Here is a 23,645-nt window from a genome sequence, read left to right on the forward strand (position 1 = left end):
TTTCAAAAAGTGGGTTTTTGAAAAGAAAGGTAAATTTCAAGTCAAAAAATTATGTATTTACACAAATAATTTTTCTACCAATATGGATCTTATTTGATAGATTTCATTGAGATCTTTTATACGGTAAAAAAAAATTAAAAAATTATTTTTTATTTTCATTATATTTAAGTTTGAAAATCGTAGAAAAATAACTTTTATAAAAAGAGGCTCAGTGGAACACCCTCTCAGTCTCTCAACGTGAGCCTCAACGATCGGATTCTGGCCTTATTTCTTCGGATTCACCGATTCGTTCACCTCTCGCACTCTCTCTGTCTCTCTCTCAATATTTCTCAAACGGTCACACAATTCTCAGACGGTCCCACCTCTCTCTGTCTCGCTGCTCACCTCTCTCTCTCTCTCTCTACTCTCAAACGGTGAGGCTGTGCGACAGTGACCATAACAAGTGGAGAGATCAGATCTGAACTCAGTGACCATCATCATCTCACTCTCTCAACGTCTCCGTCTCTCCTACTCTCTCATCACCTCAGGTCCTCAGCTCACCGACTCACTCACCAGTCACCGTATCTCTCTCTCTCACAGGTACCTCTATCACTTCCCTCTCCAGTCTCCACTTATCGTTATCTACTGTAATTAGGGTTTCTGAAATTAGGGTTTTGACCTGGTTTTTGAAATTAGGGTTACGAAATTAGTGCTTTTGTTAATTGTTACTAATTTCTGAAATTAAGGCTTTTGTTGAAATTAGTAACAAGAAATTAGGGCTTTTGTTACTAATTTCTGAAATTGCGGTTACGAAATGGCTTTTGTTAGAAATTAGTAACAAGAAATTAGGGCTTTTCACTTTTGTTACTAATTTGAGTAATTTCGTATACTAGTATATTTTCGACAAATTTGTCAAAACTGATTTTGTACACACACACCTGCACTAATTTCATATGTTAGTACACACATGAACTGTTGATATTTCGTATATTCTAGAAATGATCTGATGATTTTGTTATAGACATGCACTGTTGATATGGATTAGTTTATTTTTGCATTCTTCCATGTGATTAATCAGTCTAGTGTTGCATATGATTTTGTCAAATGCATCTTTTTTCTCTCTTTGGTGATTTAGGTGATATGTAGGGTCTGTGAAGCTAATTAGGGTTCCTCCCTTTGCATATGATTTTGTCAAATGCATCTTTTGTCAAATGCATCTTAGGGTTCCTCTCTTTTTCCTCTCTTTACATATGATTAACCATCGTAAAACCCCGGGTAAATCAGGCAGATGATTGCAGAACAGAGCAAAACGAAACAAAAAATACAAAGCAGAAGTAGTACATGCCGAAGTTACCACGGGTCGGGGTGGGGTTGGGAAAGAGATTTACGCTTTCTCTCAGCCAAAGCTTCATACGCGTGCTCAAGGTGCTCAAATTGCTGATAAGGTTGTACTCCAAAGGTATCGTCTTCAGTGAAAGCCAGAGGATCTATCTCCCCGTTGAATCTGAATGCGTATATACGCACCATCACCGTCTCCGTCTTCTTCTTTGCCAGTTTCATCCTCGAATTCGTCATTGACATCCTCATCTCCCTCTCCCTCTTTCCGTTCTTGGTCGTCTTGTACAGTGTCAATTAATTCCATTCTGCTATCATCACTAGCGGGTGTCTATCGAATTCAAACTGGAGAATGAATTGCTTTCGCCGCGTTCACCATTCAACGTGTTGCTCTTTCTCATTCCTCCTCCTCCTCCAGCCATAGTTCAAATATAGTAGTATTACTCTTGCCGTTGCAGTTCTCTCTTTATCGAACTCCTCCTGAATAGAAGTATGAAAATATAGCCTTAAGTGAGCTAAAGACACTTAAAAAGATTGTCTTTTTAGCGTCATCTTATGTCAAACTTTTTTTTTCCAACTTTGGATCATAATTTTATATTCTTCCGATTGCTCTCATCAAGATGAATTATGTGATGACCGGAATCTAGTAAAAAAAGAAAGGCAAAAAAAACAACCAAAAAGACAGTACATAAAAGACAACAATATTCAAGCCTGTTTATGTTTCAAGAATGATAAGGGACCATCGTAAAACCTTAGGGTGAATCAGGCAGATGACTGCAGAACAGAGCAAAACGAAACCAAAAATACAAACAGGAGCAGTAAATGCCGAAGTTACCGCGGGTCGGGGTGGGGTTGGGAAAGAGATTTACGCTTCCTCGCAGCCAATGCTTCATACGCGTGCTCAAGGTGCTCAAATTGCTGATAAGGCTGGACGCCAAAGGTATCGCCTTCAGTGAAAGCTAGAGGATCCATCTCTCCGTCGAATCTGAATGCATACGCACCATCACCGTCTCCGTCCTCTTCTTCGTTAGTTTCATCCTCGAATTCATCATTGCCATCCTCATCTCCCTCTCCCTCTTTCCGTTCTTTGCCGTCTTCTACAACGTCAATTAATTCCATTCTGCTATCATCACTATCTCTTTCGCGGGTGTCTATGGAATTTAAACTGGAGACTGAATTGCTTTCGCCGCGTTCACCCTTCAACGTGCCGCTCGTTCCCATTCCTTCTCCTCGTCCTCTAGCCATAGTTCAAATACAGTAGTATACTCTTGCCGTTGCAGTTCTCTCTTTATCGAACTCCTCTTTCTACCCCTTGATTACTCCTCCTCTTTACTCTTTCAAACCAAACCAGGCCCTATTTGATCCACACACCAACCCGAGTTCAAAGACCAAGTTCTCTTAAAGGAAACCCAAACAATTGAGGTGGGATCAAATAGGAAACTTGGTCTTTATCCCACCTCAATTGTTTAGGTTTCCTTTAAGAGAACTTGGTCTTTGAACTCGGGTTGGTGTGTGGATCAAATAGGGCCTTGTTTGGTTTGAAAGAGGAAAGAGGAGGAGTAATCAAGGGGTAGGAGGAGGAGTTCGATAAAGAGAGAACTGCAACGGCAAGAGTATGCTACTGTATTTGAACTATGGCTGGAGGAGGAGGAGTATGGCTGGAGGAGGAATGGGAACGAGCGGCACGTTGAATGGTGAACACGGCAAAAGCAATTCATTCTCCAATTTGAATTCCATAGACACCCGCGAAAGAGAGTGATAGCAGAATAGAATTAATTAACGTTGTACAAGACGACCAAGAACTGAAAGAGGGAGATGAGGATGTCAATGATGAATTCGAGGATGAAACTGACGGAGATGGTGCGTATGCATTCAGATTCGACGGGGAGATGGATCCTTTGGCTTTCACTGAAGACGATACCTTTGGCTGAGAGGAGCGTAAATCTCTTTCCCATCTCCACCCCGACCCGCGGTAACTTCGGCATTTACTGCTCTTGCTTTGTATTTTTTGTTTCGTTTTGCTCTGTTCTGTAGTCATCTGCTTGATTCACCCTCGGGTTTTACGATGGTCCCTTATCATTCTTGAAACATAAAGAGGCTTTTATGTACTGTCTCTTTGGTTTTTTTTTTGCCTTTTTTTTAAAACTAGATTCCGGTCATCACATAGTTCGTTTTATGAGAGCAATCGGAAGAATATAAAATTATGATCCAAAGTTGGAAAAAAAAAGTTTACATAAGATGACGCTAAAAAGACAATCTTTTTAAGTGTCTTTAGCTCACTTAGGGCTATATTTTCATGTTCGATAAAAGAGAGAACTGCAACGGCAAGAGTATACTACTGTATTTGAACTATGGCTGGAGGAGTAGGAATGGGAACGAGCGGCACGCGAAAGCAATTCATTCTCCAGTGTGAATTCCATAGACACCCGCGAAAGCGATAGTGATGATAGCATAATGGAATTAATTGGCGACCAAGAACGGAAAGAGGGAGATGAGGATGTCAAATGATGAATTCAAAGATGAAACTGACGGAGACGGTGATGGTGCGTATATACGCATTCAGATTCGACGGGGAGATGGATCCTCTGGCTTTCACTGAAGATGATATCTTTGGAGTCCAGCCTTATCTGCAATTTGAGCACGCGTATGAAGCTTTGACTGAGAGGAAGTGTAAATCTCTTTCCCAAACCCCACCCCGACCCGCGGTAACTTCGGCATTTACTGCTCTTGCTTTGTATTTTTTGTTTCGTTTTGCTCTGTTTTGTAGTCATCTGCCTGATTCACCCTAGGGCTTTACAATGGTCCCTTATCATTCTTGAAACATAAAGAGGCTTGAATATTGCTGTCTTTTTGGTTGTTTTTCTTGCCTTTATTTTTTTACTAGATTCCGGTCATCTCATAGTTCGTCTTGATGAGAGCAATTGGAAGAATATATAATTTTGATCCAGAGTTGGGAAAAAAAAGTTTGACATAAGATGACACTAAAAGACAAATCTATTTAAGTGTCTTTAGACAATCTATTTAGGAGTAGTATCGAACTGCAATGGCAAGAGTATACTACTGTATTTGAACTATTTGAACTATGGCAGGAGGAGGAATGGGAACAAGCGGCACGTTGAATGGTGAACGCGGCGAAAGCAATTCATTCTCCAGTTTGAATTCCATGGACACCTGCAAAAGAGATAGTGATGATAGCAGAATGGAATTAATTGATGCTGTACAAGACGACCAAGAACGGAAAGAGGGTGAGGGAGATGAGGATGTTAATGATGAATTCGAGGATGAAACTGACGAAGAAGAAGATGGAGACGGTGATGGTGTGTATGCATTCAGATTCGACGGGGAGATGGATCCTCTGGCTTTCACTGAAGACGATACCTTTGGAGTCCAACCTTATCAACAATTTGAGCGCCTTGAGCACGCGTATGAAGCTTTGGCTGAGAGGAAGCGTAAATCTCTTTCCCAACCCCACCCCGACCCGCGGTAACTTCGGCATTTACTGCTCCTGCTTTGTTTTTTTTGTTTCATACTTCTCCTATTCCGAAGGATGCAATGTAAATATTTGGACCAAGTCTAGTAAAAATTTGATGCAGCGGAATTCACGAGAGGCTAGTTAGTGTACTAACCCAAACGAGATAAACAACTCGTCGCAACGTGCAAACCTTGCGCACAAGGAAGAAAGAGAGAAACTCTGCGATATTATTGATTAAAAGCTGAATAAACTCTAGGTTACAAACCCTTATATAGGCCGAAAACCTTAAAAATAAACTTGGAAAATAAAAAGTAATAGAATTTGGGGCTTTTCCTAAAATTGAAAACGGGAAAGAAAAACATGACTTTTCCAAAAAAGAATCAATTTAAAAGGAATTACGGTCTAAGAGTTATTAATGAAACAAATCTTTTCTAAAACGGTAAAATAATGCAATTGAAGGCCTAAAAGAAGGAATTAGGCCGAAAAACACCATCAGTCACGATTTAGGGGGGTGAGTATTGACCGCAGCGCGAAAATAAGTCAGCTTGCCAAGTTTGGGCCTATTCCGAGCTCGTCCGAATTTTGCCAAATTGTGTAATCTAAAATTGAACACCGCTTCGGCTTCTGAGGGCTTGGTCCAGCTGATCATGGAATTGGGCCTCCACGTGTTCTACATCAAAATTAAGAGAAAACAACAGAAAGAACTGTACAAAAAAGACGGCAAAGATTTAAACCAAATAAACTCTCCTATTCAATTTCCTTTGAGGTTACTGAAAATTGAAACGATTACTTGGTGATAGCTGTTTCGTTGAAATATTTTGTCGATATCTCTTTCGTTGAAACGTTACATGTGGATAGTGCTCTGGTGCTAGTATTGGCTGTTTTGATTGCGGTTCTGGATTAGTAGGGATAACCCTAACCCCAATTTTTCATTCTGAAGTGACAGATTGGGCTAGACTATTTCAAATTTCTCCAATCCCAGGAAGTTAATCTCAATCAAATGATTAGCACAGAGAAACACTATAGAATGAAAACTCACAACATCCATGTGCAAATTGTTGAGTCCCATGATCTTTCAATCCATTGTTGGCATCCATTTGGTGTGTCCCATATCCCATACGTGTCGCCGGATACGGTAGCGAGTGTCGGTACTACATAGCTGGTGGTTATTGGCTGGATTTCAAGCAGGCACACAGCCTTCCCAATTGACATCTTATCTTTGCAAAGTTGTATACTTGTATTTTCATTAGTATATTGGCCTTAGTGCTCCTGTAGTTTGGCTGGTGTTTGTGTTTCCATATTCAGATGAATACTTCTTAATGATCAGTGTTCTAGTCATACGCATTGCAAACTTGAAGTGTACTCTCATTTTATCAAGTTTCTTTGGTAGTGAAAGCCCACTTAAGAAGTCAAGGCAAGAGGGTTTCAATGGAGCGAGCATGGAAGAAATAATGGAAGTCATGAACTATGGTCGTCGGAAGAGATCAAAGAAGGTATTGTGATTATTGGTCATTTCTTTGCTGCCATAGTTTAGAACTTCATGGTTAGTTAATCTCCTAGGCGTGTAGTAGCCACTAAACCTACTAGTGTGAGAGTTAGAAGACAACAAAAGCAACTATCAAGATGATTATGCTATTACTTAGTAAGTTTTCTTGCGGACACTAATTTTGAGACGGCCCACTTTCCATCTAATTAAAGAGAAACAGGTTTCTTGGTCTATCAAAGTCGAAATAGTCACCCTGAAGAAACATGGATGGACCACTTTTAAGTCTTTAACAATATGGGTGGATTGGATCAACTTATGGGTGTGAGTCCCTGACATGTGAAAATGTTGACAAGCGATCATGAATTTGATTAATCAAATCCAAGGTTTTTTCTAGGAGTGAGGCACATTTTCTTTTATATTGGAGAATCGGAAATCTCATCCATTGAAAAGTTCAAGTTTACGGGGTTCTATGTTAACTTTTTCTTTGGGCAAACGCTTTGCAAGAGTTGTCAAGCATTTTTTAAGATTCTCGTGGAGATTATTAAGCACTTCAACAACTATTGATTCATCTCCACATTCTCACATGGTGTTTACAGACCCACATACCTATGTCAAATGTTGGTACATGTTAAAGTGTTTGCCTTAACCAATTAATATTTTCAAGGACACAAATATTTGCGTTTCTTTATCTTATCATTTATTTTCTTAGTTGGTGTTTACAAGTTGACAAAGCGTTTCACCCCTACGATATCAGTTTTTTTTTATGAAATATGAATTAATAGATGGTAAACTCAGATTTCACTTTTTGATTGGCTGTAAACTCAGATATCTTGGCATACCATTTGAGCCTTCTTGCGAGAAAGGAAAATGGTATCGTTGTCTGTAATGCGAAACTTAAACACAATCCCCACCGAAAGCATTAACTAAGCCCACTTCTTAGCTTTATCAGCAAGACTATGCCACATATCTGCCAATAATGTTGGTGTACTGGGGATTACTCACTTGTCTAAGGCGCCCAGTAGCTTTATACAGGTCCTAGAACGGAACCCCACTAATGCAATCCCTCCATCTCTCTCTCTCCAAAACCTTACTTTTTACCCCATATCCAAAAATCTTCAATTGACATGGTTAAAGAGTTTCTCAAAGTCCGCCTTGAAAAGAATTTGTTCCTCGTTACATGAATCAATACCCCACCACCTCATTCATTGTCAATGCAACATCCAAACTATCATGCCTCTTAAATCATTGAATATTTCCTAACATTGTTTCCATCCCTTAGTTAAAACTGACAAGTCTAGGAGAGTAAGGATTTTTTTGAAAAAAATTCTTATTTTATTTCCTCAGGAAGACCTTCTCCTTATAATCTGGAATATTCTATAAAACAAATGTTTACAGCTACCGATTCCCGAATATTAAGATATTTGCACTTAATTCCCTCATTGCAAGCGATCATATGAGTCAATTTTCCTGCAGTATGGAAATCAACTCTTGAAAGTCATTTTTGACAAAAACCATAGGAAAAAATTTGTACGGAGCTGACTAAACTTGGCCATTTCCCCGTTTTCAAAGAACTCTTCCTATTAGGAGTTAAATGTACAATTCACCTCAAAGTTCCATTGTATCACTCTTGAAAACCTTCCAACAATCGAAGGTTAACCCATCCAGACCTTAGTTGCATGGAGCGGGAGCGGGAGCAGGGGAATATAGAAACTCCCAAAGTTGTGAGCGTGAAAGGAACGTGTACATATATTACAAAAACAATGTATCATAGAATACAAAATTTAAAAGTACAATCGTTTTAGGGGGTAAAAATATGGGCCAAGTCCACCATAAGTTTAAGAAATTTGTTATTGTTAAAATATATGTTTTCTTTTCAAATATCATCACTTGGGGATGTACGAGTTCATCAAAGACCAATTCATAAAGCCAAGTAATAAATTCCTATTTTTCAGACACCAGGATCGTACAAAAGCTCCCATCTTCTCAAGGTGCGTGCTCTCATCTTAGTGGGAGCGGGCTTCCGTCAAGCTCCTTAGTTTGGGAGCGTAGGAGCGCGCTCCTAAGGTGGAGTGGCGCCACTTTAGGAGCTCCCTGCTACTAAGATCGAGACCGTGGCCTTATCCCTTTCATGATTTTCTCTTTCATTTTGTTAAATATTGCATCTAACTTACACATTTTGGTGATAGTTGGCATGTGGCATCTACAATGCATGTTATATCACATTCTGTTCTTGTTCCATGTACTACGTGCTTTTATTTCTTGTGCAGTCTAGGAAGAGAGGGAGGCGGAAGGGATCAAAGAATAAACTAAATCCAGAAGTAACACGAAAGCTTGGTGATGCTACACTTCACTATGCACATGGCCGATATGAAGAGGTGCGGTGCTAATATATCTTTTGTGGAAGTTTGGGGCCTCAATTGGCTTATCTATGTTTTTCGGTCTAGCAAATTTTATACGTAAAAAGTTTTTGGCCAACTTTTTAACTAGTTTATGAGACAATGTAAAGCTGAATAATTAGTTTACGTATCGCCATGTCATATTCATATTCGTATCGATATCTACAAGTCCTCAAATTTTACATTTGATGCGTCTGACCATTAGTTATATCTATTCTCCATGTCAAATGGATTGTAACAAAACCCTTTTGACATGAAATTACCGTGCTTATTGGGAAGGCTAAAGATTTTGTGGTAGATTGACACCCATAGAATAGGTTATTGTTTATGGTTTCTAGGGTAGACTTTATCTTAATTGTATCTAGTTTATAGTTTCAATAGTGTCCATCCCAGTGAACTTATGGCACCTCAGTATTTATATTCCTCGAGAAATCCTCCTATCTGCCTATGCATGGCTGGTATGTAGGTTCTTGTTCATGTTGAACTTCAGAACAATGTGGTTAGGTCGCCAAGAGTAGTTCAAAGAACCTTGTTTCCCCCCTCGAGAAGTAACAGTGATTCCAGACCATAATTTTATGTTTTTAAGAATTTCTTGAGGGGTGATTGGGTTGAATCCTGGAGAATGGTGGAGGCATGCTCAAAGATGCGGATAGATTGGATAGTGAAGGATATATAATCTGGTTTAGCACTGTACCGAAGAACTTGTTTCATGATTATGAACAAAGCAATGCTTCAGTTTTTCAAGAATTTTATGAAGCATATATTCTAAATTGTCAAGCCTAGAATCAGTTGAAGATGAGCCTTTTCCTTACCTTGGAAGGACTTTTACAATCTTCCATATATGTACCTTAGTGGATTTCTTTTATTCAATCCTATTGGCAGATACCCAAAGAACAAATAACATGTGATTTGAGGATAATTTTTTAGTTTGTGAAGAGCTTTAATCAATTTCATGCTGAACTTAACTAGGTGTATTGTATTTTCCTGATGAATAATTGTAAATGTAGTACAATGTACAGTTGTCTTACTAGTTTAGTTTTTATTGTTTCTAATTTTCATTTTCTTCACTAGTGCGTTAGCTGACATTTACGACAGTACTACCATTGATTAGTACCAAAATAAGGGATATTCACTCGGGAAGGGCACCCCTTTGAGTAAAAGCTGACCAAAATGAGTGCATGTTGAACATTTGTTCTTGCAGGTATACATGTCGGTGAGTAAAAATATTATTTTGATGACTACAATACTCTTGGCATTAGACCTGAGAGAGTATGCTGAACGGTGTTATTAGGTGCAATGCCAATAATGTGGTCTTAGCTAGGTCAAATCAATTGAGTAGGACTATAGGTGATAGATTCCTCAAGATACTAGTTGACTATCAGACTAAGCGAGTAACAATAGGTTGTCTAAGCTTTCTTACGTTCATCTACCATGAAGTGAATGTTTTGAGGTATCATCAGGATTCAAGTTATCATCTCGTGCCTGGATTATCGACAGAAATCTTGCTCTATTATCTTGCAATGCCTTCACTTATGGATCATCCTAGGATTAAATGGTAGAGTTTTTTTTGTCTTCTTCTTTTTATCCCCTAAACTATGCACCTTTTCTCTACTTAGTCCTTAAACTATCAATTTGATAACCCCTCAACTATCATACCGTTACCTACTTAGTCCAATAGATAACGGAAATTAGAAATATTTGGGACCTAAAGCAGATACTTGATTATGAGAGCCATAGAGATAAAAATTAATTATGACCCCTTAGTATAAAATGATCAGAAAAATAAGACATTCGCACCGGTTCAAACAAATAGAAAATTGGAGCTCTTAATTTTTTTACAAGATTCATATATTAGAATCTTATGTGGCATTTTATAGAGACTAACACATACATATTTTTTTTTTAAAAGACTGAGTTCTTTATATAGAATTTAGACTGTTTATATATGAAAAATATGGTTAAAAATTAAGTGCTCTAATTTTCAATCCGTGTGAACCAGTGTGAGGATCTTGTTCTTCTGATTATTTTATGCTAAAAGGTAATAATTAATTTTTCTTTCTAGAGGTCTCATAATTAAGTATTTGCTCTAAAGGGTCCCAAATAAAAAATAGATATTTAATTATGATAGCTCTAGAGATAAAAATTGATCATGCCTCTTTAGAATAATATGATCAGAAAAATAAGATCTTTGTATCGTTCCAAACGGATTGAAAATTGGAGCGCTTAATTTTTTTAGAAGGTTTATATATACCAAAAAATATGATTACAAAATTAAGAAGTAAAAATATGGGCCAAGTCCACCATAAATGTAAGAAATGGGCTAGTGTTACAATATATGATTTTCTTTTCAAGATATCATGACTTAGGCAAGATATCATGTGTTCATGGAAGATCAATGAATAAAGCCAAGTGACAAATCCATGTTTTCCTATACAAAGATCATACAAAAGCTTCAATCTCAATGGGAGCGGGTTCCCGTCAAGCTCCTTGGGAGAGCGAAAGCATGCTCCCAAGGAGGGAGCGGCTCCATTTTAGGAGTTCCCTGCAACTAAGGTCAAGTATCTGCTTTACAGGGTCCAAACATGCCTTACATGGCATTTTCCGTCCAAATTTCTAACTTCCCGTTATCTATTGGAGTCATTGGACTAAGTAGGTAACGGTATGATAGTTGAGGGGATGAAATCGTCAAATTGATAGTTTAGGGACTAAGTAGAGAAAAGGTGCATAGTTTGGGGATAAAAAGAAAAAAAACTCTAAATGGTAATATGTCACCAAATTTTCTGATGCATTCTTTCTTTCTGCTATTATATATTGTTGAAGGTTTCAAGGTCTTAGATTTTGGGAGATGAGGTATTGGTTGCCGCTCAGATGTTGTACCATTCTCACTTTTGTTTTTAGATATCATTCTTATCTCTTCAAAGATGATGGATCTTCTATAGATGAGAGGAAAGTGCTGAATCTGACAGTTTGAAGACCCTTTTTTTTTTTTGACAAATCAGATCATCCCAGATATTATATATAAGAAAAACACAGTACAATAAAAGCGGACACTACCGGTCCGAAAATACAGATAACAACAAACAAAAACAAAATACAACAAACAAACAAACGAAAACAAAAAAAAGAAAAGAAAAGCCGCTTGGAGCCAAGACGCCGAAGTCAGACCCGTCGATCACACTCGTTAAGGGAGGTTGGAGTGGCCAAGTATGGAGTAGTCGGGTTTGGACATAGAGCAAACTCTCCTAGATGGACCCGCCGCACCAACTTAAGCTCGTTTCCGCCGCAGATTGAGGGCTGAAGCCACTGCAGAAGTCGCTGCAAACACCGCCACTGTCGCCGCTGAATTGGTTCCAAGAAACCAGATCTAAAACCCTAGATCTGGCTTCTGAATCCAAAAATGATGGGGAGAGTGGGAGATCTCATCTCCCTAAGGAGAAAGTCTCAACCACCTCGCAACCATGAGGTAGGAGAGAAGCGGAGAGGAGAGGAGAGAGTTTGGGTGGTGGGCGACTGAGAGAGAAGGAGCAAGGAAAAGATCAGAAGAGGGGGGAAAAAAGGAGGGGGAAAGTAGGGAAGGGGGGAGGCGGAGGGGTGGGGAGGTGGAAACCCACCCCAGACTTTCTCTCTCTCTAACTCTCTGGAGACTTCTCTCCCTTTGTTTACTTGTATGACAGTTTGAAGACCTTGAAGGCAATGAAAATGGGAGAAGGATTGCTGGAAGATTCGACCATGTCGTTAACTCCAGAAACTTAAGACCGATGATATTCTTTTTAATTAAAAAACTCAAAAGACCTGATACATCAGCTTGCTTTGGCTACATTTACCAATAACCATTTGACATGTATACTAAGACTAAGAAGCTTATATTCTTTATAATATTTATGCATATGTCTTTGTATATATTTGCTCCTATAGACGCTCCCATACTTAGATTCGCGGGAAATAGTCTTGCTGCATCTTGGATAAGAAATTCTATCTTGGTTATGACATTTGATAGATGTTTTGCTCAACTGTTCTCGTCAATTGATTTGTAGGCTATATGTGCTCTAAAAGAAGTGATTCGGGTTGCACCAAACTTGCCTGATCCATATCATACCCTTGGCATTATCTACAGTGAGATTGGGGACAAGAAGAAAGCTTTGAATTTCTACATGCTTGCTGCACATTTGACACCAAAGGATTCGTCACTTTGGAAACTCCTCGTGCCTTGGTCCATGTGAGTTTTGCTAAGGCTTTTTACCTCATCTGTTTTTATGACAATATCTTACAGCTGAAGTTTTTTTCCCTCCCGATAAAGTAATTTACAGAAGCTACTCAATATGGTTTGTCTTGTCTTCTTTGTTATGGTACGCCTTATCCCCAAAAATTAGCAAACAACCTTCCTCCGAAATTAGTAATTTGCCTGTATGATATTAGTTGGTGTTTGTATTGATCTCTTTGGAAAGTGAAAAGTAAATTGTGTATGATGTCTTCACGAGGAGTGTCAGAACACCAGAGGGGTTGCAATGCCATATCCAAAGATTATCATCAAGTCCTTCTCTTTAACAACTGCATGGATGAACTTACTACACACTTTGGCAAACATATTTTGTTGAGAAATCAACTATGAATTTGGAATAAAGGTTAGGTTAGTTAGTTAGACTCATACAACCTATATATGATGTCATCTACGAAACTAGTTTTAAAACTGAGGATTAAGTGAAGTTGATATTCTGAGATGACGAAGTTACATTCCAGTGTCTTGGATTAATTATCTTTATGAAATAGAGATTCAAGATGATTTGGCTTATAGTCTTAGAGCATTATGCATAAAAAACGATTAGTGTTTAGATGGAGCACACAATTTGAAGTGAATGGAGAATTCCATAGGTGTGGGGGGTGGTTGTTGAGGTGGCCGAGGTGAGCCTTTAGAAAAGATGGGTACTAAGCTTGCCAAAGATCATTAAGGGTGGGGAAGGAGAGAGCTTAAGCATTTTGAGAAGAAAAAGGGTTGTTATGGAGGCATATGCAAAATGTATCCTTCCCCTATTGTTGATTTCCGTGCTGGATTCGCAATTGCAAAATGTAAATAAATATGGATACTCTATAAAGGTGATCGACATCTATCTGTATACATAACTATATCCGTATACATATCCATCTCCATATCCATATCCAAATCCGTATTGCATATATGTCTGGGGGCTTTCTTGGAATACTGTGCGTCACAGATGTTCATTCACTAATCTTAGTGCTTTTTATATGGATGACAGACGATGTGATTTTGTGATCATGTTGTGATTTTCTTAAATTCGAACTATGCAGAGAGCAAGGAAATGCTGGTCAGGCAAGGTACTGCCTCTCAAAAGCTATAACAGCAGATCCTGCAGATATGAGTCTTAGGTTTAGTCGTGCTTCTCTGTATGTTGAGCTTGGAGAGTATCAGAAAGCTGCTGAATCATATGAGCAGATTTCGCGACTCTGTCCAGAGAATCTTGAAGCACTCAAGACAGCCACAATGGTCGTCACATCTGTTTTACTTGCCTACTCAGTTAACTATTTACTTGATCTTGCATCACCTAACATTGTAGTTTTACCTCAGAATGGTTTAATAATCATTTCCCAGATTGCTTCCTTGTGTTTTGTATACTTACAGATGTGAATTGCTTCTATTTGCTTTAGTGCCATATTCCTATGTTGTAGCAGTTCATGTACTTGTTTCCTAGCATCTTAAGCTTTTGGGATGATTGGTAACTTCAACATCACCAGGAATGGCAGTTGCGGTGGTTTTGTTGGCAGTTACCAGTGCTGGATGTGACACTGGTCCTGGTGCTTGATGTGGTTGTTTGTTGTTGTTATGATGATGTTATCATGAGAAGAGAGATCAAGTTTTTCTCTTAAAGAAACATGTTTCCGCTCAATACTTTCTTCTAGGTTTTTATTCCTAATCAAGGCCCATCTAGCTGAGAATTTTTCCATTTCAGAAAAAGCTGGATGTATTTTTTTTTTCACTCAGTAAATTGTTTTCTCCTTCTAAAACCCATCTTAATCCATGTGTTTTACTTGCTGATTGGATATATAAGAATTTTGATTTCATTGCATTTTGTTCTTGTTGATTTTTTTTCCCTCCCAGATCACAGATTCTTGCTGGATGTTTTTCCACATTTTCTTTTATTTGTTTCATACCAAGTGTGAGTGATAGTTCTGCTGATGTGCACATCACTTGATCGAGGAAACTGATTTCTTGCCCATCTTTTCAGTTATACCAAAAATGCGGTCAGAAGGAGCGTTCTATTACCATTCTGGAGGACTATCTTAAAAGTCATCCAAGTGACGCTGATTTAGTTGTAGTTGATCTGGTAGCTTCAACATGCATGAATAATGGTGAACATACCAAAGCTCTTCAGCATATTGAGCATGCACATCGTGTTTATTGTTCTGGGAAAGAATTGCCTCTTTACTTGAGTATCAGAGCAGGCATATGCTATGTTCATCTCGGAGATGATGAAAAGGCAGAGGTGGGTTACTTCTCTATGGTTTTTTTGTTCTTGTTAAAAAGCGGTGGCTATGGTTCATGGATGCTTTTGAAGGTTTGCAAATACCCGTGTTAGACACTCGACACTTGGGTGTTGCTGATATTCATCCAAACAATGGAAGATGTTGATTTTCCATAAAGTTATGCAGCAGACTCTCTTACATGCAATTGAATGTCTAAGACTCTAAGTCACCTTCTAAACACCATTTACCTTTTAAGAAACTAAAGGAGAATAGAACAGGACGATTCTTGCCCACAAGGGGCCAACTCTTGATAGAACGTCCGGAAATTACCATTCAGATGAATGAGCTCATAGTAGCAAGATCAATGTCGATTTTCCGTGTGTCAATCCTGTAAAGAAAGAGGGACTTATCGAGAGGCGACTTCGGTTGTTTCTTATCTCATAAGTTTCTAGTAGACGATCTGATAATTGGATGAGGGAAATGCTCACTGAGATGCTCTTTAGTTCACCTGAAATATCTTCTCTTCCTTCCCGTATGTGAATATTGTAGCGTCTTTGTGACATTGAAATAGTTAGATGATGTGATGCTTTGATACATATTTGCACTGATACCATACACGAGTCCATTTAGCCTTGTAGAGTTGTTCGTTTAGTTTTGTATGAGCACAGATTGATGGCAATTGCATTCTCCTTTCTATATTGTGAGGGTAAGAATAACAGGGCGGAGTTTGCATTGGGATTCTATTTTTTAAAGTTATTGTATCGTGGGTTTTCTCAAGCATGCACTGGATATATCATATGCATATGAACCAAACTAAGCATTGTGTCGCTGTCAATTGGACTCGCTGCATGATCGTTTCTCTTCGTATTTTGATTCATGTTCATAAGAGGTCTGATGATTGGGGTTTTTACGTGCTGTAAACACACAACCTTCCTTCTTCGTCCGGGCTTTGGACTAGCTGTGTGTGACCGATAAGACTACAATTATGACACATGTAGACTACTGGGTATGCATATATGTTAATTGTTGCTGAAGTACTTAAAATTTCTGTGATGATGTCATGCTTTACAGAGTATCTTCAGTGTTTTGCAACGGGAGAATGTGTATGAACATCCTCATCTAGCTCGTGAAGTTGCGGACTCATTAATGGCTCTTGGGCACTACAAATATGCGCTGAAGTACTATATGATGTTAGAAGGAATTGGTGAAGATGTAAGAAAAATAACCTTGCATTTTATTTTTGCCTGCTTTGACTTGAATCTGTTTCTGGTTACCTTATAGGAAACTTTCCTTATGTTTTTATCTTCGTTTTCTGATTTCATTTATTTTGATATACCATTTTTTTTCCTTTTCTGCCTGCGTGCTGTAATTTATATATCTCCATGTTCAAATTGATTTAGGGGAGGCGATTGTCATCTGTCATGGTCTCCGTTTTAGGTCCACTTGATTATCAGTTGATTAGCATTATTCCTTTTTTGCTAAAAAAAAAGTATAGCACTATTTGGATTGCTTCAAGGATTAAATATGTAAGCAAATTCATTGCACATACCTGCTTGCTTCTTGTGAATTGTGATGTAGATATGTGGAGATTTCAAGCCTTAATCTGTATGCATTTTTCTAGGTGAATCAAAGTCTGTAATCTTAAGGCCCTGGAAACATTTTTTGGTACAAAGAGTCTATCTTAGGAGAACTGCTGCTGTGCATACACTTATTCAGAATTTCTTTGCTTTTGTTGTTACTCCTAGCCTTGCTACAAGGAGTGGTAGACCAGGTCAAGCCTATTGATTACTGTGGAAAGACCCGTCTACTGGAGGTTTTTCTTGGAAATAATTAGTTGCTCCTACTGCGGGGCTCGGTGTGGATGGTAGGTTTGCTGAGCATTCCCATGCTCATATTTCTGATGCTTCAGGAATCAGGTTCTACCTTGGTCTAGAGCTAGGGGTACAAGATACGGTTGATATTTCATCTGCCTTGGCCTTTTGAAGTTCTTCCTCCACGTTTGCTCTTTCTTCCTCTAATATTCACTATATAGTAGATGTTGGACCTGCTGAACTTATGATAGGCTTTTCCTATTTTTGTACTCCTACACGTGCAGTCATTGTAAGGTTGAAAGAAGAGCGGCTGATGGTTCCTTGTAATCTATAACCTGAATGTTTTATCTCTTACTCTGTGTCTATATCTATATCTATCTCATATATGGTCCCCATGTTCGGGAATTCCCTACTAATCTACCTTCTTCTTTTTTTTCTTTGTTAGAAGAAGTTCCCTACCATATTTTTTAATCATACCAATTTTGCATTGTTTTGCGACATTCTCTCTGGTGCACTTAGTTTTTCACGGAATGGAAACAGGGAGAATCATTGGTAGTGGAACCGCTCATAGTGGTCTTTGCTTTCTCAAAATCAAAACTTCCTCTTAGCTGTTATGTTTTGAATCTTTTGATCTGCATTTCCAGGCTGATGGTGGAACAGCACTTTAACTATTGCATCGGTGGCCTAGTTGTTTTTGGATCTTTTTTATCAACAACAAAGAATGTTAAGGTCATCCTTCTTTTCTTGCTTAGGAATATTCATTCCTAGTCTACTGATGCAGTGTTTTAGGAATAATAGATTCTGATACTTGTGAGCTTACCTAGCATAACCATTCTCTGATCCTTTTGCTAACAATTCTTTACCATGTTGACTATTGAACCCCGTAAACCTTGGAGGCGAGGTTATTCTTACTGCATCTGTCTCATTGCCAACATTTTGTGTTTTGTTCTCCTGTTTAATTCTCCTTTAGGCTCATTTTAGATGGCAAGAATCCCAAGAGGGAATGAGAATGTGATGCCATGGCCCATGATTCTACTTTTGGAACAGATTGGCATAGGAATGCGATTTGTGATGACATATCTAACCAGGTATCACATTCCGAAACATAGTGGAAATCTATCCCTCCCCTCCTCTATGGTAATCCTAGAATTTTGGTTCAGTCCGTAAATAAAAAGAAATATTGACTTGTAAATTTCCTAGTTCAATAAATCTTGGATACCGGACCAACTGAACATTGGAAATGAAATTACCTTAGGTATTTAATTAGTCGGTAATTTACCGAAGATGATGGACATCCAAATATAGCCTCGGAGCTTCTTCATTAGGCTCCCCCTTCTCTTGCTCCTAAGATCTTTGGTTGTATTACTTTTGTCTTCTTTTTGTTTATCTTTCACATTGTGTTGTATGTTCTTTCCGGCTTATCAGGCTTTGGCTGGTTAATCATTAGTCTCGTAGCATTTGATCGATCTTTCAGTAATAGAAGTTATCCTTTGCCTCTCTCACGAATTGCTGTATTGACTTGGTATCAGACACACGTTGGCTTTGCATGTTGCCAGTGGAAGCCATTTGCACCAGCCATCTCTGACCTATCCCTCTCTCTCTCTCTCCCTTTGTTCCCCAACCCTAATTGCATGACCCATACAGCTTCTCTTCTCTCTCCCCCTTTGTCTGCAACCCTTATAGCAAATCGTCAACCAAACTGCAAGCTCAGCCTTTATTGACCCTAGCTCGGTAAATGACAGTCTTTGCGGACCCTTGCTGAGCTCTTTCCTTATCATCTTTCTTCCGATATTTCTTTTTACTAATAATAAAAATAAAACAATAGTTTCAGTTGCCTGCCCTTTGTGATTAGAACATCCTGGAGGATGTATTCACTAAGAGGACTTTGGTGTAATGTCTTTCGCCTTGTGTTTTGTGAGTTGGCAATTGGAAAGAGGGAGGCGTTAGCTTGCTGGTTTATTAATTTCTTTGAGATAGAGTACTATTGTAATAAGTGTTTTTTGAATTTAAGTGCATTGGTTTTGGGATGGGCTTTTTATGTCCTAGGAAAACCCTATTTGATTTGTCTACTCTCTCTCTCTCTCTCTCTCTCTCTCTCTCTCTCTCTCTCTCTCTCTGTCTGTCTTTTAAGCAGACTTTACATGTTAAGGAACTCTACGTAGTTACTCACACTGGAAGATTATACACAAAAGTGGCTGTTGACATCAGGGATAGAGGTTTTTAATGTTGTTGCAAGCAATTTTCTTTGTTTGCTCGATTACATGAACATCGTTTATACCTTTATTGCTTGGTATTTGTCGTAAAAGGGTCACAATGAAACATTAGTTTTTACCTTCATAGGGGTGGTCAATATACAACGGCTGTTTCATGACTAAATCATTCCTTTTTTATTCTTTTTAGGGTGGTCTACATTTGAGAATCGCTCAATGCTACTTATCAGTGAGTGATAGAGGAAGAGCAATAGAATACTTATACACAGGTATGGCGTCTAATACCTTTCTTTTTCTTTAACTAGTTTTTAAAGAAAGGGAAAGATATTGAAAAAATCTGTTGAGATACACAAACTCTTTGCCCAATGGAAATCACTGTTAGCATAATATTAGGAAGTATTATGTTACCATGTAATCTAGGTTTTATTATGCTTCTTTTTTAGTCTTGGCAATTATAGTTAGTCTTGGTTTCTTTATCATGCATGTTTCCTGTTGGTTACTTTAGATTTCTTAGTCATCTTGTAGCCTATATAAAGGCATGCTAGGGTTTTGTTTAGATACATTCAATGACACATCAATTAAAGCTAGTTTCTTGGCAATTCACTTTTCTAACAATCACCTTATGATGATTGCAAGAGGGGAAATCACCGTAGAAACAGTGAAACAATGATGCAGAAAGTGAGAATATAAGCAACACACAAGCAACTATGAGCAGAGAGAAGAGAGAGAGAGAAGAGAGCATATCGTGCAGTACCCCATGGTGGTTGCATATTGGTGGCTTGGAGAGTATGTGAGGGATATATAATGGATCACCGAATGCTACCAATGCCAAAAGATTCAAAGTTTGAAATTTTTTGGATTACCTTCACGTTAAAATCCCAAACCAACAAAGAAAATCTACTTCTATTCATGCTTATGGAGGTGACACTAAAATCATACTCCCTCCGTCCTTGCTGGTCCCTTTTGTCATTTTATGGATGTCCCAAATGAATGTCCATTTTGAAAAGTCAACATAAAAAGTTGTGCAACATTACTCTTTCACCCTTTCTTTTCTACATTAAGTGTCATGTCAACAAAGCAAAAAGTAGGGGCAAATTCGGAAAGTCAATACCAATTGTATTTTCCATCATTCTACCCATAAAAACTCACTTCCCCAAAAGGAGCAAGCAAATTGGGACAGAGGGAGTATGGATTATTTCCATGAAGTTGAATTTCCGATTTTCAATATAACCATTGCTGATCGAAGTTGTAAACCATTGATGTTGACTTGATGACGACGGTAAATATATTTTGCTCTGTATTTATGACCAGACTTTGGCTCACTCTCACTTTAAGGGACTTATTGCACTAGTGAATATGATTTTGTAACTTAAGCTACCAAGAAATAGTATGGTTCATTATATGATTTGAGAGGAGAAAGGAAAATCAAGTTAGAATTTGTTATCATTTGTGGGAAGATCAAGTATCAAGCTGTAGAAACTATGGGACATGTGTAATTGCATTAGCGTTTTTCCTACCTGAAAAGAGAAATCAAAATATAATGCAGTTCTGTTAGACTATGAGAACATGCAGATGGTGCTTCGATTAGGGCATTTTGAGCAAGGTTGCTAACTGGAATATGAAACCACCGTCCTTATGAGAATGTGTTTACCTAACAGATGTGTATCGGTTTGTAAGTTCTTTTGATACCTTAAATTAGAATAAATTGTTCCTCAAAATTTGTATGGATTTTGTCTTCAGCTTTACGTGTAATGGAGGATAGTGTTGATGCTCGGTTAGCTCTGGCCTCACTTCTTCTTGATGAAGATAAACAAGATGAAGCCATTTCAGTTCTTTCTCCCTGCAAAAGTACAGGTATCTTTGGATAGCTATTATTGTGAGCTCACTTGGAGTATTCTATACCTGCATAAGAGCATATTTTTGTATCTTAGTTTTTATGATCTCCTTATTGTTTCTCCAGATTCAAAATTAGGATTAAATTCTGATAAAACCAAGCCATGGTGGCTTAATGGGAAAATAAAACTAGAGCTTAGTCGCATTTACAAGACCAAAGGAATGACAGAGGCCTTTGTTGATGCTATCTTTCCCTCTGTTCGAGAATCTTTGTTTCTTGAAACTATTCAACAAAAGGTAATCCTGCAACTCTCTCTCTCTCTTGTACTTGTGTGGGTGATGCATGTGCAAAAGTGAAGCATGTTCCAATCAAAAAAAAGTGAAGCATGTTATCAACAAGTAGGGGCTACCCCAAGGGGGTGCAAAAGGGGACCTAGGCCCCTGCGCAACTCCAAATACACTTGCATGTTGTACTAATTTTTAGGTTAATTAGAAGAAACTCTACGAGATTGGCTCCTGGTAGTCCTTTGAGTGAAAAATTTCTTAAAATTTCTGCATATGTGGGGTCAAAATTTTCAAAATTTCAAGTTATCAATCATTTTTTAGGTGGCATGTATAAAATTAAACGATGGCTGTGCACATACACACAATATTGTCTCTTATTCGGACCTCGCAAGTAGCAATATATACTCGCAAAATATATTTTTTTATATCAATACTAAAATACACGTGACTCTACGAGATTGGCTCCTGCTGGTCCTTAGAGTGAAAATTTTCTTAAAATTTCTGCATGCGTGGGGTCAAAATTTTCAAAATTTAAAGTTATCAATCATTTTTTAGGTGGCATGTATAAAATTAAACGATGGTTGTGCACGTACACACAATATTGTCTCTTATTCGTACCTCGCAAGTAGCAATATATACTTGCAAAATATATATATTTTTATCAATACAAAAATACACGTGATTCGGGCCCTTGCTAGACACAAATCCTACGTCCGCCACTGTCATCAAGTAAACTTGGCTAGTGTAAATTAGATTGGTTGCTATGAACTCATTTTTTCTTTTTTTACGGAAAAAATTAAATTTTATTAATCATGATAAGGAATACACGAGATTCAAGAGGAGAGGGTAAAAAAATGCATCATTGCTACAAAAGAATATTTGTCAACTAGAGGACAGATTAACTGGTGTACATTGTCATTTCTTAGTCATGATCAAGTATGTTACAAGGATGTGGAAAGAAAACTGTGATCCGCATGAAACCCTACATCCAAAAGACCAGAAAAATTAAAGTTCTTTTTTGAAATCAAGTAACTTTTTCTTTTTTAGTGAGTATTTTTTACGTTGCAGTAATGTAGAATCAAGTAGTCAATTGTTTCCAAGAGTAGTTGTGATCTGTTTTGGACTTCCTGGATAATACTAGAAGAATCCCAGGCCAAATGACTCTTCCTCTGTGTTGGGATATATTGAAGAGAGGTATATATACTGTAACCACTCCATACAACTGATACACGGTTTTGGGTAAAACTCAACCCCAAAAGCTAGCTAGTGAAGTGAGGGTGCTTTCATGCTTATATACTTATTATTTTGGTACCCAGGCAATGTTCTTCACTTCATACCCTCCCTTATGCGCAACGTGCTCACGCACCTGTCGCGTGCAAGTCACCTAGCTCTGATATCATGTTACGTGGTCTTGGGTAGAACTCAACCCCAAAAGCTAGCTATTGAAGTAGGGGTGCCCTCACGCTTGTGCGTGCTCGCTTGGCTGCTGTGCAGACCAGAGACATGCAACCTACCCATCTCTAGTACCTAGCTCTGATACCATGTTACATGGTCTTGGATAGAACTTAACCCCAAAAGCTAAATTTTGAATTGAGGGTGCCCTCTCGCTTATATACTTCTTATTATTTCGGTACCCGGGCGATGTGGGACTTTGTTTCACAACAACTTCAGAAGACTACATGGGTGATCCTTGGTATATTAGGAACCATGTAAGCTACTAATTGTAACTTTAGCTTAAGCGTTTTGGGTCATGTTAGGCTCCAACAAGTTATTGGATCAGTGGTCTACATGAGGCATTTCAGGTGTACACGACAATGTTGGCTCGAGAAAGTTTAGTAGCTTGACCGCTATGGCGAGTCCAAGGTAAAGTCCAGATAAAAGACCCAAATAAAGCTTTGGTAACAAAACTGCTCAACCTCGTGAGGACGCAAGCTTTTAAATGTGGGAATTTTGTAACACCGTATCCCACATTGAAAGTCTACATGGGTGATCAACCTCGTGAGGACTTAAGCGTTTAAAGGTGGGCATTTTGTAACACCGTATCCCACATTGAAAGTCTACATGGGTGATCCTTATTCCTTGTATATAAGGAACCATGTATGTTACTACTAGTAACTTGGGCTTAAGCATTTTGGTTCGTGTTGCTAGGCTCCAACAAGTTATTGGGTCAATGCTCTACATGGGGCGTTTTTGTATACGATATGGTTGGGTTAGTTTACTTAGCTAGTCCTTTTTATATCAACAGAACAAAATCTGCCCAACAGAAATCAGAGTTTTTCTTATTCAATTTGAGTTGAAACTGTGGGCCTGTGGCGAATCTGGTCTTTATTCGGAATCTTGAGATGGAGGCCTTTGTGGCTG

At 38.4% G+C, this 23,645-nt stretch overlaps 2 protein-coding genes across 17 annotated transcripts in view; one reads left to right on the forward strand and one right to left on the reverse strand.

Annotated features, from left to right (window-relative positions):
• Positions 1-231: 231 nt before the first annotated feature.
• The window catches only part of LOC131333749 (uncharacterized), a 40,677-nt gene continuing 17,263 nt past the window's right edge, over positions 232-23,645 (forward strand). For 8 of the 16 annotated variants that reach the window (XR_009201890.1, XM_058368459.1, XM_058368453.1 and 5 more), the window contains exons 1-10: positions 4,368-4,797; positions 6,165-6,279; positions 8,540-8,647; positions 12,703-12,884; positions 13,973-14,198; positions 14,908-15,165; positions 16,217-16,357; positions 19,357-19,435; positions 20,907-21,020; positions 21,127-21,296. Coding sequence is in view for 15 of the 16 variants with exons in the window: in XM_058368459.1 (XP_058224442.1) it covers positions 4,397-4,797; positions 6,165-6,279; positions 8,540-8,647; positions 12,703-12,884; positions 13,973-14,198; positions 14,908-15,165; positions 16,217-16,357; positions 19,357-19,435; positions 20,907-21,020; positions 21,127-21,296 (1,794 nt within the window). In the remaining variant the exon portion in view is untranslated. Of the gene's footprint in view, positions 580-4,367; positions 4,798-6,164; positions 6,280-8,539; positions 8,648-12,702; positions 12,885-13,972; positions 14,199-14,907; positions 15,166-16,216; positions 16,358-19,356; positions 19,436-20,906; positions 21,021-21,126; positions 21,297-23,645 lie in introns of those variants that run through there. The other 8 variants (XM_058368464.1, XM_058368465.1, XM_058368462.1 and 5 more) reach the window with 6 other exon arrangements.
• LOC131332696 (uncharacterized) lies at positions 1,755-2,559 on the reverse strand. Its single transcript, XM_058366990.1, has 2 exons — positions 2,150-2,559; positions 1,755-1,794 (listed from the first exon to the last, which is right to left on the reverse strand). Exons 1-2 carry the CDS (start codon positions 2,557-2,559, stop codon positions 1,755-1,757), a joined length of 450 nt encoding a protein of 149 aa, XP_058222973.1.

This window comes from Rhododendron vialii, chromosome 7a (assembly GCF_030253575.1).
Source record: "Rhododendron vialii isolate Sample 1 chromosome 7a, ASM3025357v1".
Lineage (NCBI taxonomy): Eukaryota > Viridiplantae > Streptophyta > Magnoliopsida > Ericales > Ericaceae > Rhododendron > Rhododendron vialii.